The following is a 12,949-nucleotide window of genomic DNA, read 5'->3' as shown; positions in this document are numbered from 1 at the left end:
GTTCAATTACTCCTCGTGTTCGACAGCCTAAGTGAGGATACGGAACAAGCCCTTCAAGAGTGCCGAATGATTGGCAGGCGAAGCATCAGTTTTTTCTGAGGAGGGTTGTTCAAGGCCCACAGCCACAATTACTTGGAGGGTTGTTCAAGGCCCACAGCCACAATTACTTGACACCTAACCCATGCGCCTCGGGATGCCAATCAGTGGTCTCTTTACAGAGCAATCCTGAAACTTCCTCTAAATGGTCTTCTTCTCGTGTTTTTGATATTTCCCCATTCTCAAGTCCTCATTCCCCCCTCCTTCTTCACCAATCTGAGGCCTCACTTAAGCGCTTGAACAATTTCCCCAAGAAGAGCAATTGACTTCGCGCGTTCGATTCAAAATCTCTACGAGCGAGGTGCGCGCGCATGCGCCCGATCATCGGGCATTTTCCGCCAAATTCTGCGCTCTCGTTTTTCCTTTGCATCCATGCGAGTCTTGGAGAGGACGCAGCTGAGAAAAGGCGGGTTGGCCGGGTGGCCTTTCCTTTGGGATGGAGTACTCCATGCCTTTGGTTGCAAGGGTCGACGGCGGACTTGGCGGTTTGGCCGCGTGCCCATGTGTGCAAGTTCTCAAATCCAGTGCTAGCACTGGTACTTTTTGAGGCATTGCCCCTCCATCCGTAATCTCGCGACTCAAAGACATGTCCTAGTGTCCACGTACTTGCTCTTGGCGGTTGTTTTCTCTTGGACTGGGGAGTCAGGAGGACCCCGATTCCTGATTGCATGGCCCAAGACGGCCGGGGTCAAATGGAAGACGGGAGGCATGGGAGCGAGATCGCCCTCGTCCTGGTCGTGGAGGTCGTGGTCGTCGACTACGGCGAGACTGACGGAAAGGCACTAGTCGTTGTACAACATTGTACCCAAAAGGGCTGAACGAACAGTCTTAGAGCTGGAAAGTTGAGGTTGAAACATGATGGGGTCCTTTGACTTTTGCATGGGAAGAAACGGTCAAGTGACTTGACGAGAAGAAAGTGATCATCGGCATGCATGTAGGAGTACGGAATCAGCTTGGCGAAGTGGCGAAATGAGAGGTTCAGGTGCTCACTAAGGCAATAAGGCTGGTCCTTTCCGGTGTGGTAAAGTGAATTTGATAGGGTTGTCAGCTCTAAAAGAGTGAATGTGATAGTGGAAAGGGAGAAGTGAACAGCTTCCTCCTCCCGTCGTCCTCACAGCCTTATTCAATCTCATTTCGGCCTTTTTGGAGTTGACAGCCTCCGAAGAGGCCATCAAAGGCGCAGATTTGTCCTTTTCTGTCCCACCCCAGGTGAGTAAATTGAAAAGAAATGGCCAAATATCATACTGTCGCGAGAGAAGAGGAAGAAGATGAGTGACAGACCTTTTTTTGGATACGAAGAAGATCCGAGCATTCGTTTGTTGTTCCCACTGAAATGGTACTCTGAGCAGTTTGTGATCGAGTACTCCTTCCAAATGAGCGTCGAAAAGAAGGTCCATGTCGACCAGTGTGTTCAAATACGTCGTTGTTGGTTTATTTGAAGGGATGTCCACAAAATGCGACTACAGATCGGAGACTTGTGTCAAGCAAAGTGACTATTGGGTGGTGTTCCTAATTGCATTTGCTTGTGGAGAGAGACTTCTTAAGATCAAAGGCCTTCAAGAAGGACGTAAACGGAATCGTTCCTCTTCCCCACTCTCCCTAAAGTTCATGACCATTCATTCGTGAAAGGTGTGAACGCTTTTGTTTACACACCTTAAATAGGAAGCCCAGCACACATATTGTAATGGAGCTAAGGAAACACTTGATTCTTCGGCCCTTTTCATTCTTCATTCTTCTCAGAGGAAGGATCAACAACGCATGGGCGGATTTCCATTCCAAAAACGCGAGGCGAACGAGCGAGTGTGTTTTTGTCTCGTTATGCCTGAACGATTTCCCCTTTTTCCGACACGCCGCTTCATCATCTCGCAGTTACAAAATAGGTAGTAGTTTCAATGATGCGTTGCATGGCATAACCCCTCGAATGGTGCTATGACTGTTGGAGCTGGGGGCCATTGGGCGAGATCCTTATTCCTTCCGTCGTCATGAGCCATGCCGCATCAGAGAAAAACCTCCGTGGAAGCAAAGGACAACGGGAGCATTGTGATCTTCTGCCAAAATTGCCTTTTTCAAAACCACAGAACCAGCCTTTGGCTCTGGGGGTTGCAGCTTAGTTTGGCCAGATTTCTCTTCACCAGAGGCTTGTTGCCAACGATGGCCATCAGAGACATCATTATTCAGGATTACGTTCTGATGAGCCTCTGATTGGAGAGAGAAAGAGAGACCCCGACCACCGCGACTGACAGCCACCATACTCCGAGCCACCAAGCTAGACAGACTTGGCCTTAATTTTGTATGTGTATGCGTCCTCGATCCTCCAGATCTTGGTGCGGCCGATCATGTCTCTCCTTCTCTGTCGTAAAACTAATCCCTGTCCTACGCTAGAAAGGCTTTAAATGTACCTTCGAAGTGTTGATCAAATGTCGTTTTCTACTGTAGGAGTAGCTTGAACAATCGGCTCTTTACTCGATTTTTCTCTGTTTGACTTCGGGTTGAGCGCAACGTGACCAGCGCCTCGTCGGCCCTAATCGCCGAAATTCAGGTTTAGATCTTGGCCAGAGGCAGAGGATCCGAAAATCAACCCGGCTTGATCTCTTCCATTTGTCGACCAGAGCTTGTCTTCATACTGTGAGGTATTTCTTATTTCATTTCAAGAAGAACGTGCTTGTCAGGTTACACTCCAAACCTGTTTAGAGAGAGGTGCCAGATTTGCCTTGTTGTTGCACTTCGTGGCACTCTCAATGATCATTATGCATGGCCCGACAGTTCAATTGACATGCAAGTGAGGGGAATCATAAAACGAGGATCGTCATGCTGCCCACTGATCTTCCGGCATTTTTTGCTTTCTCTCTGATTTTTGTGTTTATCTTCGGCAAGACAACGTGTGTGGTAAAACATACTCGTTCCGGCACTGTACAGTATAAGCTTGATGGTTAACGTACTAGGAGAATACACGTAATCTTGAAAGGCCAAGCATGAAGAGCGCTCCAAAAATTGTCACGGAATTTGTTTAAAGTCCTTTAGATGAGTGTGTAATTAATGACATATTAACACAAAACAAACAATGGAATACGCTCCTTGAAGTATGTTGCAAAGGCATTGAACAAACCAATTTTGCTCCATTTACTGGAGCTTATTGGGTTCATGTAACGATGTGCGGGAATAAATGTAAGCCTTGCTTGATCATCAGTTACTAATCTCTTCCTGGTCAAAATTACGAGCCCAGGAATGCACTTTTTAGGGGACCAAAGTGGTTGAAGAACTTTTATATAAAAAAGGACTCCACTTCAAGTGATATCACGTTTGTTGAGTGGGTAAGTAATTAGTCAAACCCAGGCTTGATTGAATAGTATTTAATTTGTTATGACCGAATTATTAGGGAGTTGGCTCGAAAATTTGTAGTCACGTTTAGGGCCGAGTTATGGCATTTAAAGGGGCACAATTGGAGAATGTTCGGGAAAAGGACCTTCAATTTTGAGAGCTGCTATCTCTTTCCCTTTCTCTCAGTATCAAGAATTTCTCAGGTCTTTGCTATTCTGGCAAATTTATTGCCCAAGACTCCCAGTCGCTTCCTCGGTTGCTCGCTTTCTCCTTCTTCCCTCTTTGCCTTGCCCTCGGCCTTTATCTTCCACGAATGGCCTTTTTGCGAAAGTCTTTAGGGAAAGGACAAGTTATCTTCAAAATGGAACAGCGAGCTTAGTTCCCTTCTCGAATGGCTCAAAGGTTACTGAAACATGATTCAAACTTGAGTAACGAGCACTGAAATGTTTGGCTCAAACAACTGTTTTGAGTGTATGGAAAGGACCAGATCCAAGATTCTAAACGTCCTGATTACATTCATTCATCTCGAAAGTCCAAAATGTGATAAAGGTATTATCCGTGTGTCTCCTTGATATTGGTAGACATCAAGGGTACATTAGCATTCATGAGGAAGCTCGTCTTTACATTGCTATGCAGCGAGAAAGTAGATTAGGGTGTTATACATGTCAGGCCTGGGTTTAAAACCAAATTAACACGATTCGGTCCGGTGAATTTGTAATGTATCCAACGATCGATTCCCCCTTGTAAACCGCAAACGACTCCGGAATTTGGCTGATTGGATTTTTGTTTCGCCTTTTGCAAATCCATATCCATATGCATGACTCAGTTCGGATTTGCCGTCGGCCAATATTTGTCTACTTCCAATCTGGCCGTGGAAAGGAGGCTAGGGAATCACAACATACAGGGTATCAATTGGCGATGCCTCTTGATTTGAGATCAATCATTCCTTGAGGTGCCTTCTAGGTAGCTGCCGTTATATACATAGGCGGTCCAGTCCGTAAAGAGGCACCCATTAGGGTTTCTGTTAAAAATCTGGAATTGCCCAAACGGATTAGGAGGCGTGGACCTAATTTCTGTAATGACGTTATTTCCGTGACTGATCCCTTCGAGATTGGATTTGAATTTGCCTAGGGTGCAAATAGCTCAGGAACCGACCATATAATTTGACTGTAATAACTACCTCCACCTTTGAGTTCGGTGTAAAACCCTCCAGTTTTGGAAATGCATACCGTATCCTCTGAGATGAATGGTCATGTCGACAATGATGATGATCATGACGATCATGATGTTCGTAGTAAAAGTAGATTCAATCCAGGGAAAAGACGAGATTCCCTACTTATTGAGTACTGACCTTGCTCCAAAGTGTTTGATTCGGTGGGTTCATCATCATCATGGGATAACACATCATCAGGATGCACCATTTCCAGTCAGACCCGTTTTGGCCCTTATCAAATTGAGCTATAAATAGATTCATGAAAATGAGGATTATACAGGGGCATGGACAAATCTTATTAAGACTACAGTAGGAAAAAGGAGCTTGAAGTTCCCGTGACTCTGGTCGGTCGTGTTTGTCAAGTTAAACATCATCTCCATTCAAAACGTTTTGAATGACCTGAGAGAAAGATAGATAAGGAATTACAAAATAACTTTGGATGTAACTAAGATGAGGTTAAAAGGAGGAGGGAGAGAGACACTTCATTCAAGATTGGGGGATAACTATTGCGTGAAAGCGAGAGATGGGAGCGATACGAGGCATGTGGATTTCACGGAAAACACTCGAAAGTGAGAGACATAAACATTGTCAGAGCGCATGTTTACATATGGCAGAGTACAGCAAGTTGAGGCTATCGACTTAGATCTCCTCCTCCATCTCGTGGAAGGCCAACATCCTCGCCCAGAAAGTGATTCTCGCAAATTCGTTCATGTTTTCTCGCCGAAGCATTCCTGACTAGCAGTGTTGGACAATAAGTTCGATGTTTGACAATTTTAATGGACCTCTTCGGCCTATCAAAAGTCAAGTTTATGAGGGGTCTCTTATCCTCAAGTGCATTGACGAAGCAGATCTCGTTGAACTCAATTACAGATGGCCTTTATTTCGCCGGCCAGCAATGCCATGAAAAGGTGGGAGCAATGAGCATTGTCAAATTGTTCGAGGTACTTACGGGTGATTTCACGAGGAAGTGCTCACGCTGTTCTCACACATGAAGCAGGCCCTGAAATAATCAGACCTCCTAGATCGCTGACCAAACTTGTTTTCCGCAAAGGAACGTCAAACTCGATCTGCCATTCGCCACCAAATGGAGTTAAAATGCTAAAATGAGTTGAAAATGTAGTATTGATCACATCTTTTATCGCTATGATCTAGTGATGGGTCGAGCCTAAACAAAATTTCCTCTTTCGAGTTTGAGCCCATATAAACTCGAATCGAATCCAGGCTCTTTTGCAACTTCATTTCCAACTACGGGCTTGCCAACGTAAAACTTGAAAAAAAGCCAGAGCCTAGAATTGATAATTCGTGTCAAACTCGTTGATGAATACATGTATACATTCATTGAATGTCTTTGACATGGCTTCAGTTGCGAGACAAAAAATGATAAGCCACTTGAAGCTATAGCTCTTCAGGTGTAAAAGGCTTGAATATGCCTAAAATCTGAACTAGCCCGAGCATCTAGTACTTGTTATCGAATGAAGCTTCGGTTTTTCGAATCTCGAGTTTTTTTCAAAGCCCGAGCAAAAGCTCGAACCCGTACCTACAACATACACTGTCGAGCTTAAGACATCATGAGTTGTGAACTGATTAAGGATTGGATCAAACAAAATAGAAAACACACTAGATTCAACTGTCTCTGGTTGATGACGTTCAAGTAGTTCTAGCAGTGCCTTTTCTATCGCACTAAAAAAATCCCGGCTGATCGAGCGAGTGTACAACTCGCACGGTACGTGCTACTACTACAACTTCTTCTACTACTCGCCCGGCATTTTCAGCGGCAACAAGTCATAGAGGTAGAAGGTAGAAAAGATCGGTAGCAAGACGACACGGAAATTCCTGTCTGCACTTTTCAATCCAAGTACAAACCTACTGTTACTGCTACTGCTAGTACTACTACAACTACTACTATGCTCTCATAGCTAATGGCTTGCTTGCAGTTCTAGTAGAGCATCTGCAGATATCTGCCTTCACCTCTCATGATGTGTGTGTTGAACGTGTGCTTTGCTGCCTTAACAACAGCAGATTTGAGACTGGAGGCGATGAAACTGGAGGAACAAATCATGTTCGTCTGATTGCTCGCCGTCCTCTTATCCGTGCATGTGTTCCGATCCCGGAGAGATCCAGGTGGAGGTTTCCGAGAAAGCCTTTGCCCCGGCTTGTGCTCTCGTTGGATCGAAGTGAGTGAGTGAGTGTAATTCGAGGATCTGCCTCAATCTCGGGTGACGATTTGGGAGTTTATGGAAACTGTGAAAGGCGTTCAAAAGAACAATGACTGCCAAGATTAGCTCAAGATCGAGACGCCTGTGACGGCGATGGCAACGACATACTCGACGGAAACAATGCCGAGGAAATTGCCCTGGAAGAGACTAACAAGATTTTTTCTTCTCTTTTCAATTTGCAGGCTTGTCTGAAAATAGACCACATCATTAGTGTGACGGCGAAGCGAACAAACAAGTGAACCAACCAACCCACCAAACAAACCGGCTCTTCTTCTTCAGGGCTTCTTCCTTCGTGAAAAATACTGTGGGTGTAGCAGATTCCGCTTTATCGTCGAATCCGGACACGCATTCTGATCCAAAACGGCTGTGAAAGGTGTGAACTCGGACTGTTGTCCCGTCTTCATTCGTGAACGTTTTCCACTCGCTCTGAGAACTTGGAAACCACGTGTGAAACAGTGGAAGACGACAGGGACGTTGCGGCACACTTAACTCGTCAGTGCCGGATTGAACGATTTTCTTCCTTTTGTGTGTCAAGTCTAAAGAGAGAGAACTAGGAATCTAGAGAACCTAAACGGTGGAGTGATCTCACCAACCCCAGCCCCGCGGCAAAGATGGCGTCCCAATATGGGATCACCGTCAAGGAGCTCCGCGACCTCATGGAGCTCCGAGGCGAAGAGGGTGTGGAAAAAGTTAAATCTTACGGAGGCGCAAAAGAAATTTGCAAGAAACTCAAAACCTCGGAGGTCTCAGGTAAGCCGGGTTTTTTTTCCGAGAAATTGGAAACAGCATCGACTCATATGATGTCCGTGTTCTAGGGCTGAGCGGGGACAAAGGTGATCTCGAGCGACGGCGAGATGTGTTCGGATCGAACACGATCCCGCCCAAACCTCCCAAAACTTTCCTTCAATTAGTGTGGGAAGCGCTCCAGGATGTTACCCTGATCATCTTGGAACTGGCTGCCATTATTTCTTTGGCCCTCTCATTCTACAAACCTCCCAAGGAGGACGGATTAGGTAAGCAAATAGATTGAGCATGATGAGCTTTCCATCTCTGATTGCGAGTTCAGCCTGTTTTGGTGGGGGCAATAATATATCAATATGGATGGAAAACAAGACCGTTTAACCCAATCCTGTCTCTTTGATTATGAACGAACAGATGATGACAGTAAGTTCGTGGCTATGGAAACAGGCCATATCCCAGTGTCCCTTGAATACCCGCTAGGCACCAATATTGAACCACACACGATTTTTTATTCGATTCCTATTTTTAACGGGCCACTCCCACCCACCTTCGACAATTATGTGATCGATCCACTACTAATCGAATCATCTGGTTCAAATCATCATGTTCGGTGTAGTATAACCCCCTCCCCCCCTCACGCTGCAGCATGATCATATACTCGTCCGAGAGCTCCAACCCAAAGAGGATGATTGAAGTTGTCAAAAACTATTTTTTGTAAAGAAAACCCGTAGTTTCCTTTAGCACCATTTGGGCATCAGTTGCGTCTTCATTGGATCTGACATATATTCTTGTGTGTATTGTAGATGAGCCTGAGGAAGAAGATCATCCCGCCTGGATTGAGGGTGCTGCTATCTTGATTGCTGTGACCATTGTGGTGTTGGTGACGGCCTTCAATGATTGGTCCAAAGAGCGCCAATTCCGGGGCCTTCAAGATCGCATTGAGGGAGAGCAAGTGTTCAGCGTTATCCGAGGTGGACAAGGGACCCAAATTCAAATCGGAGAACTTGTCACTGGCGATATAATGCAGGTAGGATTTCAACAAAGTAGTACCTGGGGAGATGTTGTGAGCGTTGTCTCTTCACGAATGAGCCCTGGTTTCTAGGTGAAATATGGTGATCTCTTGCCCGCTGATGGTATTATCATCCAGAGCAACGATCTCAAAGTGGACGAGTCCTCTCTGACCGGTGAGTCTGATCATGTCAAGAAGGGTCCGGATCGTGATCCCATGGTTCTCTCGGGGACTCACGTCATGGAAGGCAGTGGAAAGGTCTTGGTCGCGGCTGTGGGCATCAATTCCCAGGCTGGAATCATCTTTGCCCTCCTTGGAGCCGTTGAGGAGAGTGCAGCTAAAGAAGACAAAAAGCGTCAAAAAGCCGGTAAGAATTCGTCATTCATTCTGCTCATCACTATCATTCAAAGATGGGCGCAGTTCCGTTTCGTTCTCATCGATAAGACTAACAAGACATTTGGCTATTTTGTTGGCAGATTTGTTCGGTATCTTTTATTAACACTAATCTTCAATGATGAGCTTTGGTTTTGGGTTTTTTGTTCATCAAATGGCTAAATGTCCAATGGGATTTGGATGGGTAACATATCTTTGATTATAAAAAAGATCGTCTTGTTTCATTTACGCATGCTTATTCCCTATTTTAATTCGAATAATATTGATCTTTGATAATGAACCTCACCGAACTAAAACTGAACCCAGCAGATACAAATGTTTTTGTTGGTTTTCCATAACATTTGGCAAAGACAAGTAACGGACCGGATTGTAGCTGAGTTATGTAGAACGCTAACAGAGCCCCTCGTTGTACTGATTCAATAGATATTATCAGTAGTTAATCCCCAAAGCTCTTCCCGTTTGTAGCCCTGCCGTCCCCTTTTTTGATCCATCGATAGTACTTAAGCCAATTTTTGCATCTCGTTCGATTCAAATTGCAGCATTCCACTTCCATGCCCTTCTCTCTTTATCATATATACATATATAAATCCACGCATAAAATTACACCCATTTTTCCCTTTCCCTTCTTGCTTTGTCGTTGGCTCTGAGAGAGCTTAAGCCGTCCTCTCAATCCTTTTTGCTTTTTCCCCCAATCTCTCGAGAACGAGGCTAATTTAATTTTCTATCTGGAACTCTCTAGCCGATAGAAGCAAAATTCAAAGCTTTGTCTGCACGTTGTTCCCAAGTAGCAACTCACTCTCTCACTGGCTCTCTTTTCACATAATTTATGCTCCCAGGCCATCTTAATTCAAACCCCTTCCCATTTTTCCTCCCAACTTAAAAAAACACATCAACCACAATAGACCGGAAGAACCGAAAGCTCCAAAAGGCCAATAGCACTAGCAAACGAGGATCCGGAGCAGGACGAGGAGGCGACGAGGCCATCGCCATGACCGCAGCTCTTGGTGCGGCCACATCCACCGGAGGCGATTACGATAGAGCTTTAGAAGGTGAAGCCTCCCTCTCTCCTCTGTCTCTCTGCCACCAACATCCCCTTCAAAACCACACACATTCACATACTCAAGTCACTGACTGATCTCTGTATGATATTATTTCTGGATGTCCCTTGCTCTACCTCCGTGATTGTGTGTGTGCGTGTGCGTGTCTCTCGCTCTGTCTCTCTCTATCTCTTGGAACCTACTCCATCACTACTTGTTCTCTGGGTCTTTGAACAAATTAAATGTGCCATGAATGTTTGATTGGATGTGTTCTCTGCGTTATCAATCATTCATTGATGATGTCTTCTCCATTCCAGGGCATGATGTGGAGGAAGGCATGGGCAACTCCCACCATCACAATGCCACACCCTCGAAAGGTGGTCCCGCCAGTCCAACTGAGGAGCTCCAAGAAGAGGCTGTGGCACCCAGTTCGGGTGGGGAGAAGTCCGTGTTACAGGCCAAGCTGACTAATTTGGCAATTCAGATTGGATATGCGGGCATGGCCGTGTCTTTGTTGACCGTGGTGATTCTCTGCGTGCAGTTCTCCATCAAGAAGTTCGTGACCGAGGGCAGACATTGGGAGGTGTACTATATCAACTTCTATGTCAAGTTTGTTATTATCGGCGTGACCGTCCTGGTGGTGGCCGTGCCCGAAGGGCTTCCTCTGGCCGTGACCTTATCGTTGGCCTACTCCGTAAAGGTAAAAGAAAACAGAATGAACGATTTGAGTTATTGCTTCCTTGCGCGATGTGTTCTGTTTACAGTTTTCAGTTTACGTTGCCATCCAAATTTGGCTTTTCGCTTTGAGGTGATAAGCTGAATTGGTTAAAAGTCTCTCTGCCCCTGCATTTTTTGCAGTATGTTTTAAATCCTAGAGAAGATGACACTTTTCTCGTTGCAAATAGAACCCTCGCAGTTAAATATTTTATTGAATGTCTTCAGTTCGATGTCAAATATGAAAAATTACTAGAGAAAATTGTTGTGAAAACTTTCACAGTATTCGCTCTATTCCTTTATTTTGGGTAAGCGTTGATCGGGAACGCCATAAAAGTCATTATGAGCGGCCTTTGACCTTTGAGGCAAATCGAGCAAAAGCTAAATGAGCCAAATGCTCAATGCATTTTCCTCCAGTGAAATAGCTGAACAAAAAAGAAGAAATAACTGTCCAAAGGGAAGCCTTTGATCATGAGCCATGAGGCAGCAAACTTTCAAGCCCGATTTAAAAATAATACTAAATCTTTTCTCATTAGAAGGCGAACTTGATATGAAAAAAGACCCCCTGGCTTGATGAATGGACGACTCAAGTTTTTTGGCAGTAATCTACAGTGTTCGCTTCCCCGGTGACGGTCTCCTTGCTCTTGAATTTGTTCTATTTCCAGTCTCATTATTGCGAGACCTCGGGGGATAAAAGACCTCCGAACTTTCATTTCATCTCTGAACTTCAAAACCATCATAACCACTGACGTTGTTCCGCGTCAACCCCGTCGGGCTGCGTGTAGCACGTGAATGACGATAGAAACGATTATGATGATGATGATGATGAGAAGATGCTGTTACTGACGTGTTGTTTTGCAGAAAATGATGGCGGATAACAACCTGGTTCGTCACTTGGACGCGTGTGAGACCATGGGCAATGCCACCACGATCTGCTCGGACAAGACCGGCACGCTCACCACCAACCGGATGACCGTGGTCCAGGCGTATGTGGCGGGTCGTCACTTCAAACCGGACCGCTCGTCGCTCCCCAAGGCCAAGGACCTGCCTTCCAACATCTTGAAGAGCCTCACCCAAGGTATTAGCGTGAACAGCTCGTACTCCACGGACGTCGAGCTGCCCAAGAACCCCAATGAGCAGCCCAAACAGATCGGCAACAAGACCGAGTGCTCGCTATTGGGCTTCGTCCTGGATCTGGGCGAGGACTACCGGGCCATCCGCTCGAAGCATCCCGATTCTTCCTTCACCAAAGTGTTCACATTCAACTCGGCTCGGAAGAGCATGAGTACCATCATCCCGCTGCCAGGCGGCGGCTACCGTATCTACACCAAAGGGGCGAGTGAGATCATCCTGAAAAAGTGCTCTTTCACCCTGGGCGACGGAGGTCGGGTGGATCGCTTTTCCCCGACCGACCAAGACCGCTGTGTTCGCGAAGTGATCGAGCCCATGGCCAGGGACGGTCTTCGAACAATCAGTATCGCTTACCGGGACTTTGTGCCCGGCAAGGCCGACTTGAATCAGGTCCACTACGACTCAGAGCCCGATTGGGATGACGAGGACAAGATCATTGCCAACTTGACCTCGGTCTGCGTGGTGGGGATCGAGGATCCCGTCCGACCCGAGGTGCCCGAGGCCATTCGCAAATGCCAGCGAGCGGGCATCACCGTGCGAATGGTCACCGGAGACAACATTAACACGGCCAGGGCCATCGCCACCAAGTGTGGGATCATCAAGCCCGGGGACGGATATTTGGTCATGGAGGGCAAGGAGTTCAATCAACGGATCAAGAACTCCAGAGACGAGGTGCGTTCCTTGCCTTTGCTAGTCTAGGGTGGTTATGTTTACCATGTCCATGCGGCGTTTTAAATGGAACGAGTGCTTGATTCATTGGATATTATTCATTCCAGGTGGACCAAGCCAAATTGGACCAGGTTTGGCCCAAACTCCGCGTGTTGGCTCGCTCTCAGCCTATCGACAAATACACGTTAGTCAAGGGCATCATAAACAGTAAGGCCACGGCCAACCGAGAAGTGGTGGCTGTCACAGGTGATGGCACCAACGACGGGCCTGCCCTCAAAAAGGCCGATGTTGGATTTGCCATGGTAAGAACGGTTTTCGTTATGATATGATTTCTTTTTTCACGAGACAATTTGCCATTGGTTGCTCGCCGTTAATCGTTATGATGATATCATGTAATTGACATTCTTTCGGC

General features: G+C 46.1%; 1 protein-coding gene across 11 annotated transcripts in view; it reads left to right on the top strand.

The window, feature by feature from the left end:
• Nucleotides 1–12,949, top strand: part of LOC131893581 (plasma membrane calcium-transporting ATPase 2-like) — a 52,057-nt gene that overhangs the window by 27,195 nt on the left and 11,913 nt on the right. For 3 of the 11 annotated variants that reach the window (XM_059243655.1, XM_059243658.1, XM_059243659.1), the window contains 8 exons: nucleotides 7,026–7,593; nucleotides 7,659–7,856; nucleotides 8,388–8,611; nucleotides 8,687–8,960; nucleotides 9,889–10,035; nucleotides 10,341–10,723; nucleotides 11,599–12,540; nucleotides 12,645–12,839. In XM_059243655.1, coding sequence (XP_059099638.1) covers nucleotides 7,455–7,593; nucleotides 7,659–7,856; nucleotides 8,388–8,611; nucleotides 8,687–8,960; nucleotides 9,889–10,035; nucleotides 10,341–10,723; nucleotides 11,599–12,540; nucleotides 12,645–12,839 — 2,502 coding nt within the window. In that variant the 5' untranslated portion in view covers nucleotides 7,026–7,454. Of the gene's footprint in view, nucleotides 1–604; nucleotides 1,306–6,574; nucleotides 6,810–7,025; nucleotides 7,594–7,658; nucleotides 7,857–8,387; nucleotides 8,612–8,686; nucleotides 8,961–9,888; nucleotides 10,036–10,340; nucleotides 10,724–11,598; nucleotides 12,541–12,644; nucleotides 12,840–12,949 lie in introns of those variants that run through there. The other 8 variants (XM_059243657.1, XM_059243660.1, XM_059243653.1 and 5 more) reach the window with 8 other exon arrangements.

The sequence above is a fragment of the Tigriopus californicus genome, chromosome 2 (genome assembly GCF_007210705.1).
Source record: "Tigriopus californicus strain San Diego chromosome 2, Tcal_SD_v2.1, whole genome shotgun sequence".
NCBI lineage: Eukaryota > Metazoa > Arthropoda > Copepoda > Harpacticoida > Harpacticidae > Tigriopus > Tigriopus californicus.
The sequence above is the reverse complement of the archived record's forward strand: the minus strand, read 5'-3'. Positions and strand labels throughout refer to the sequence as shown.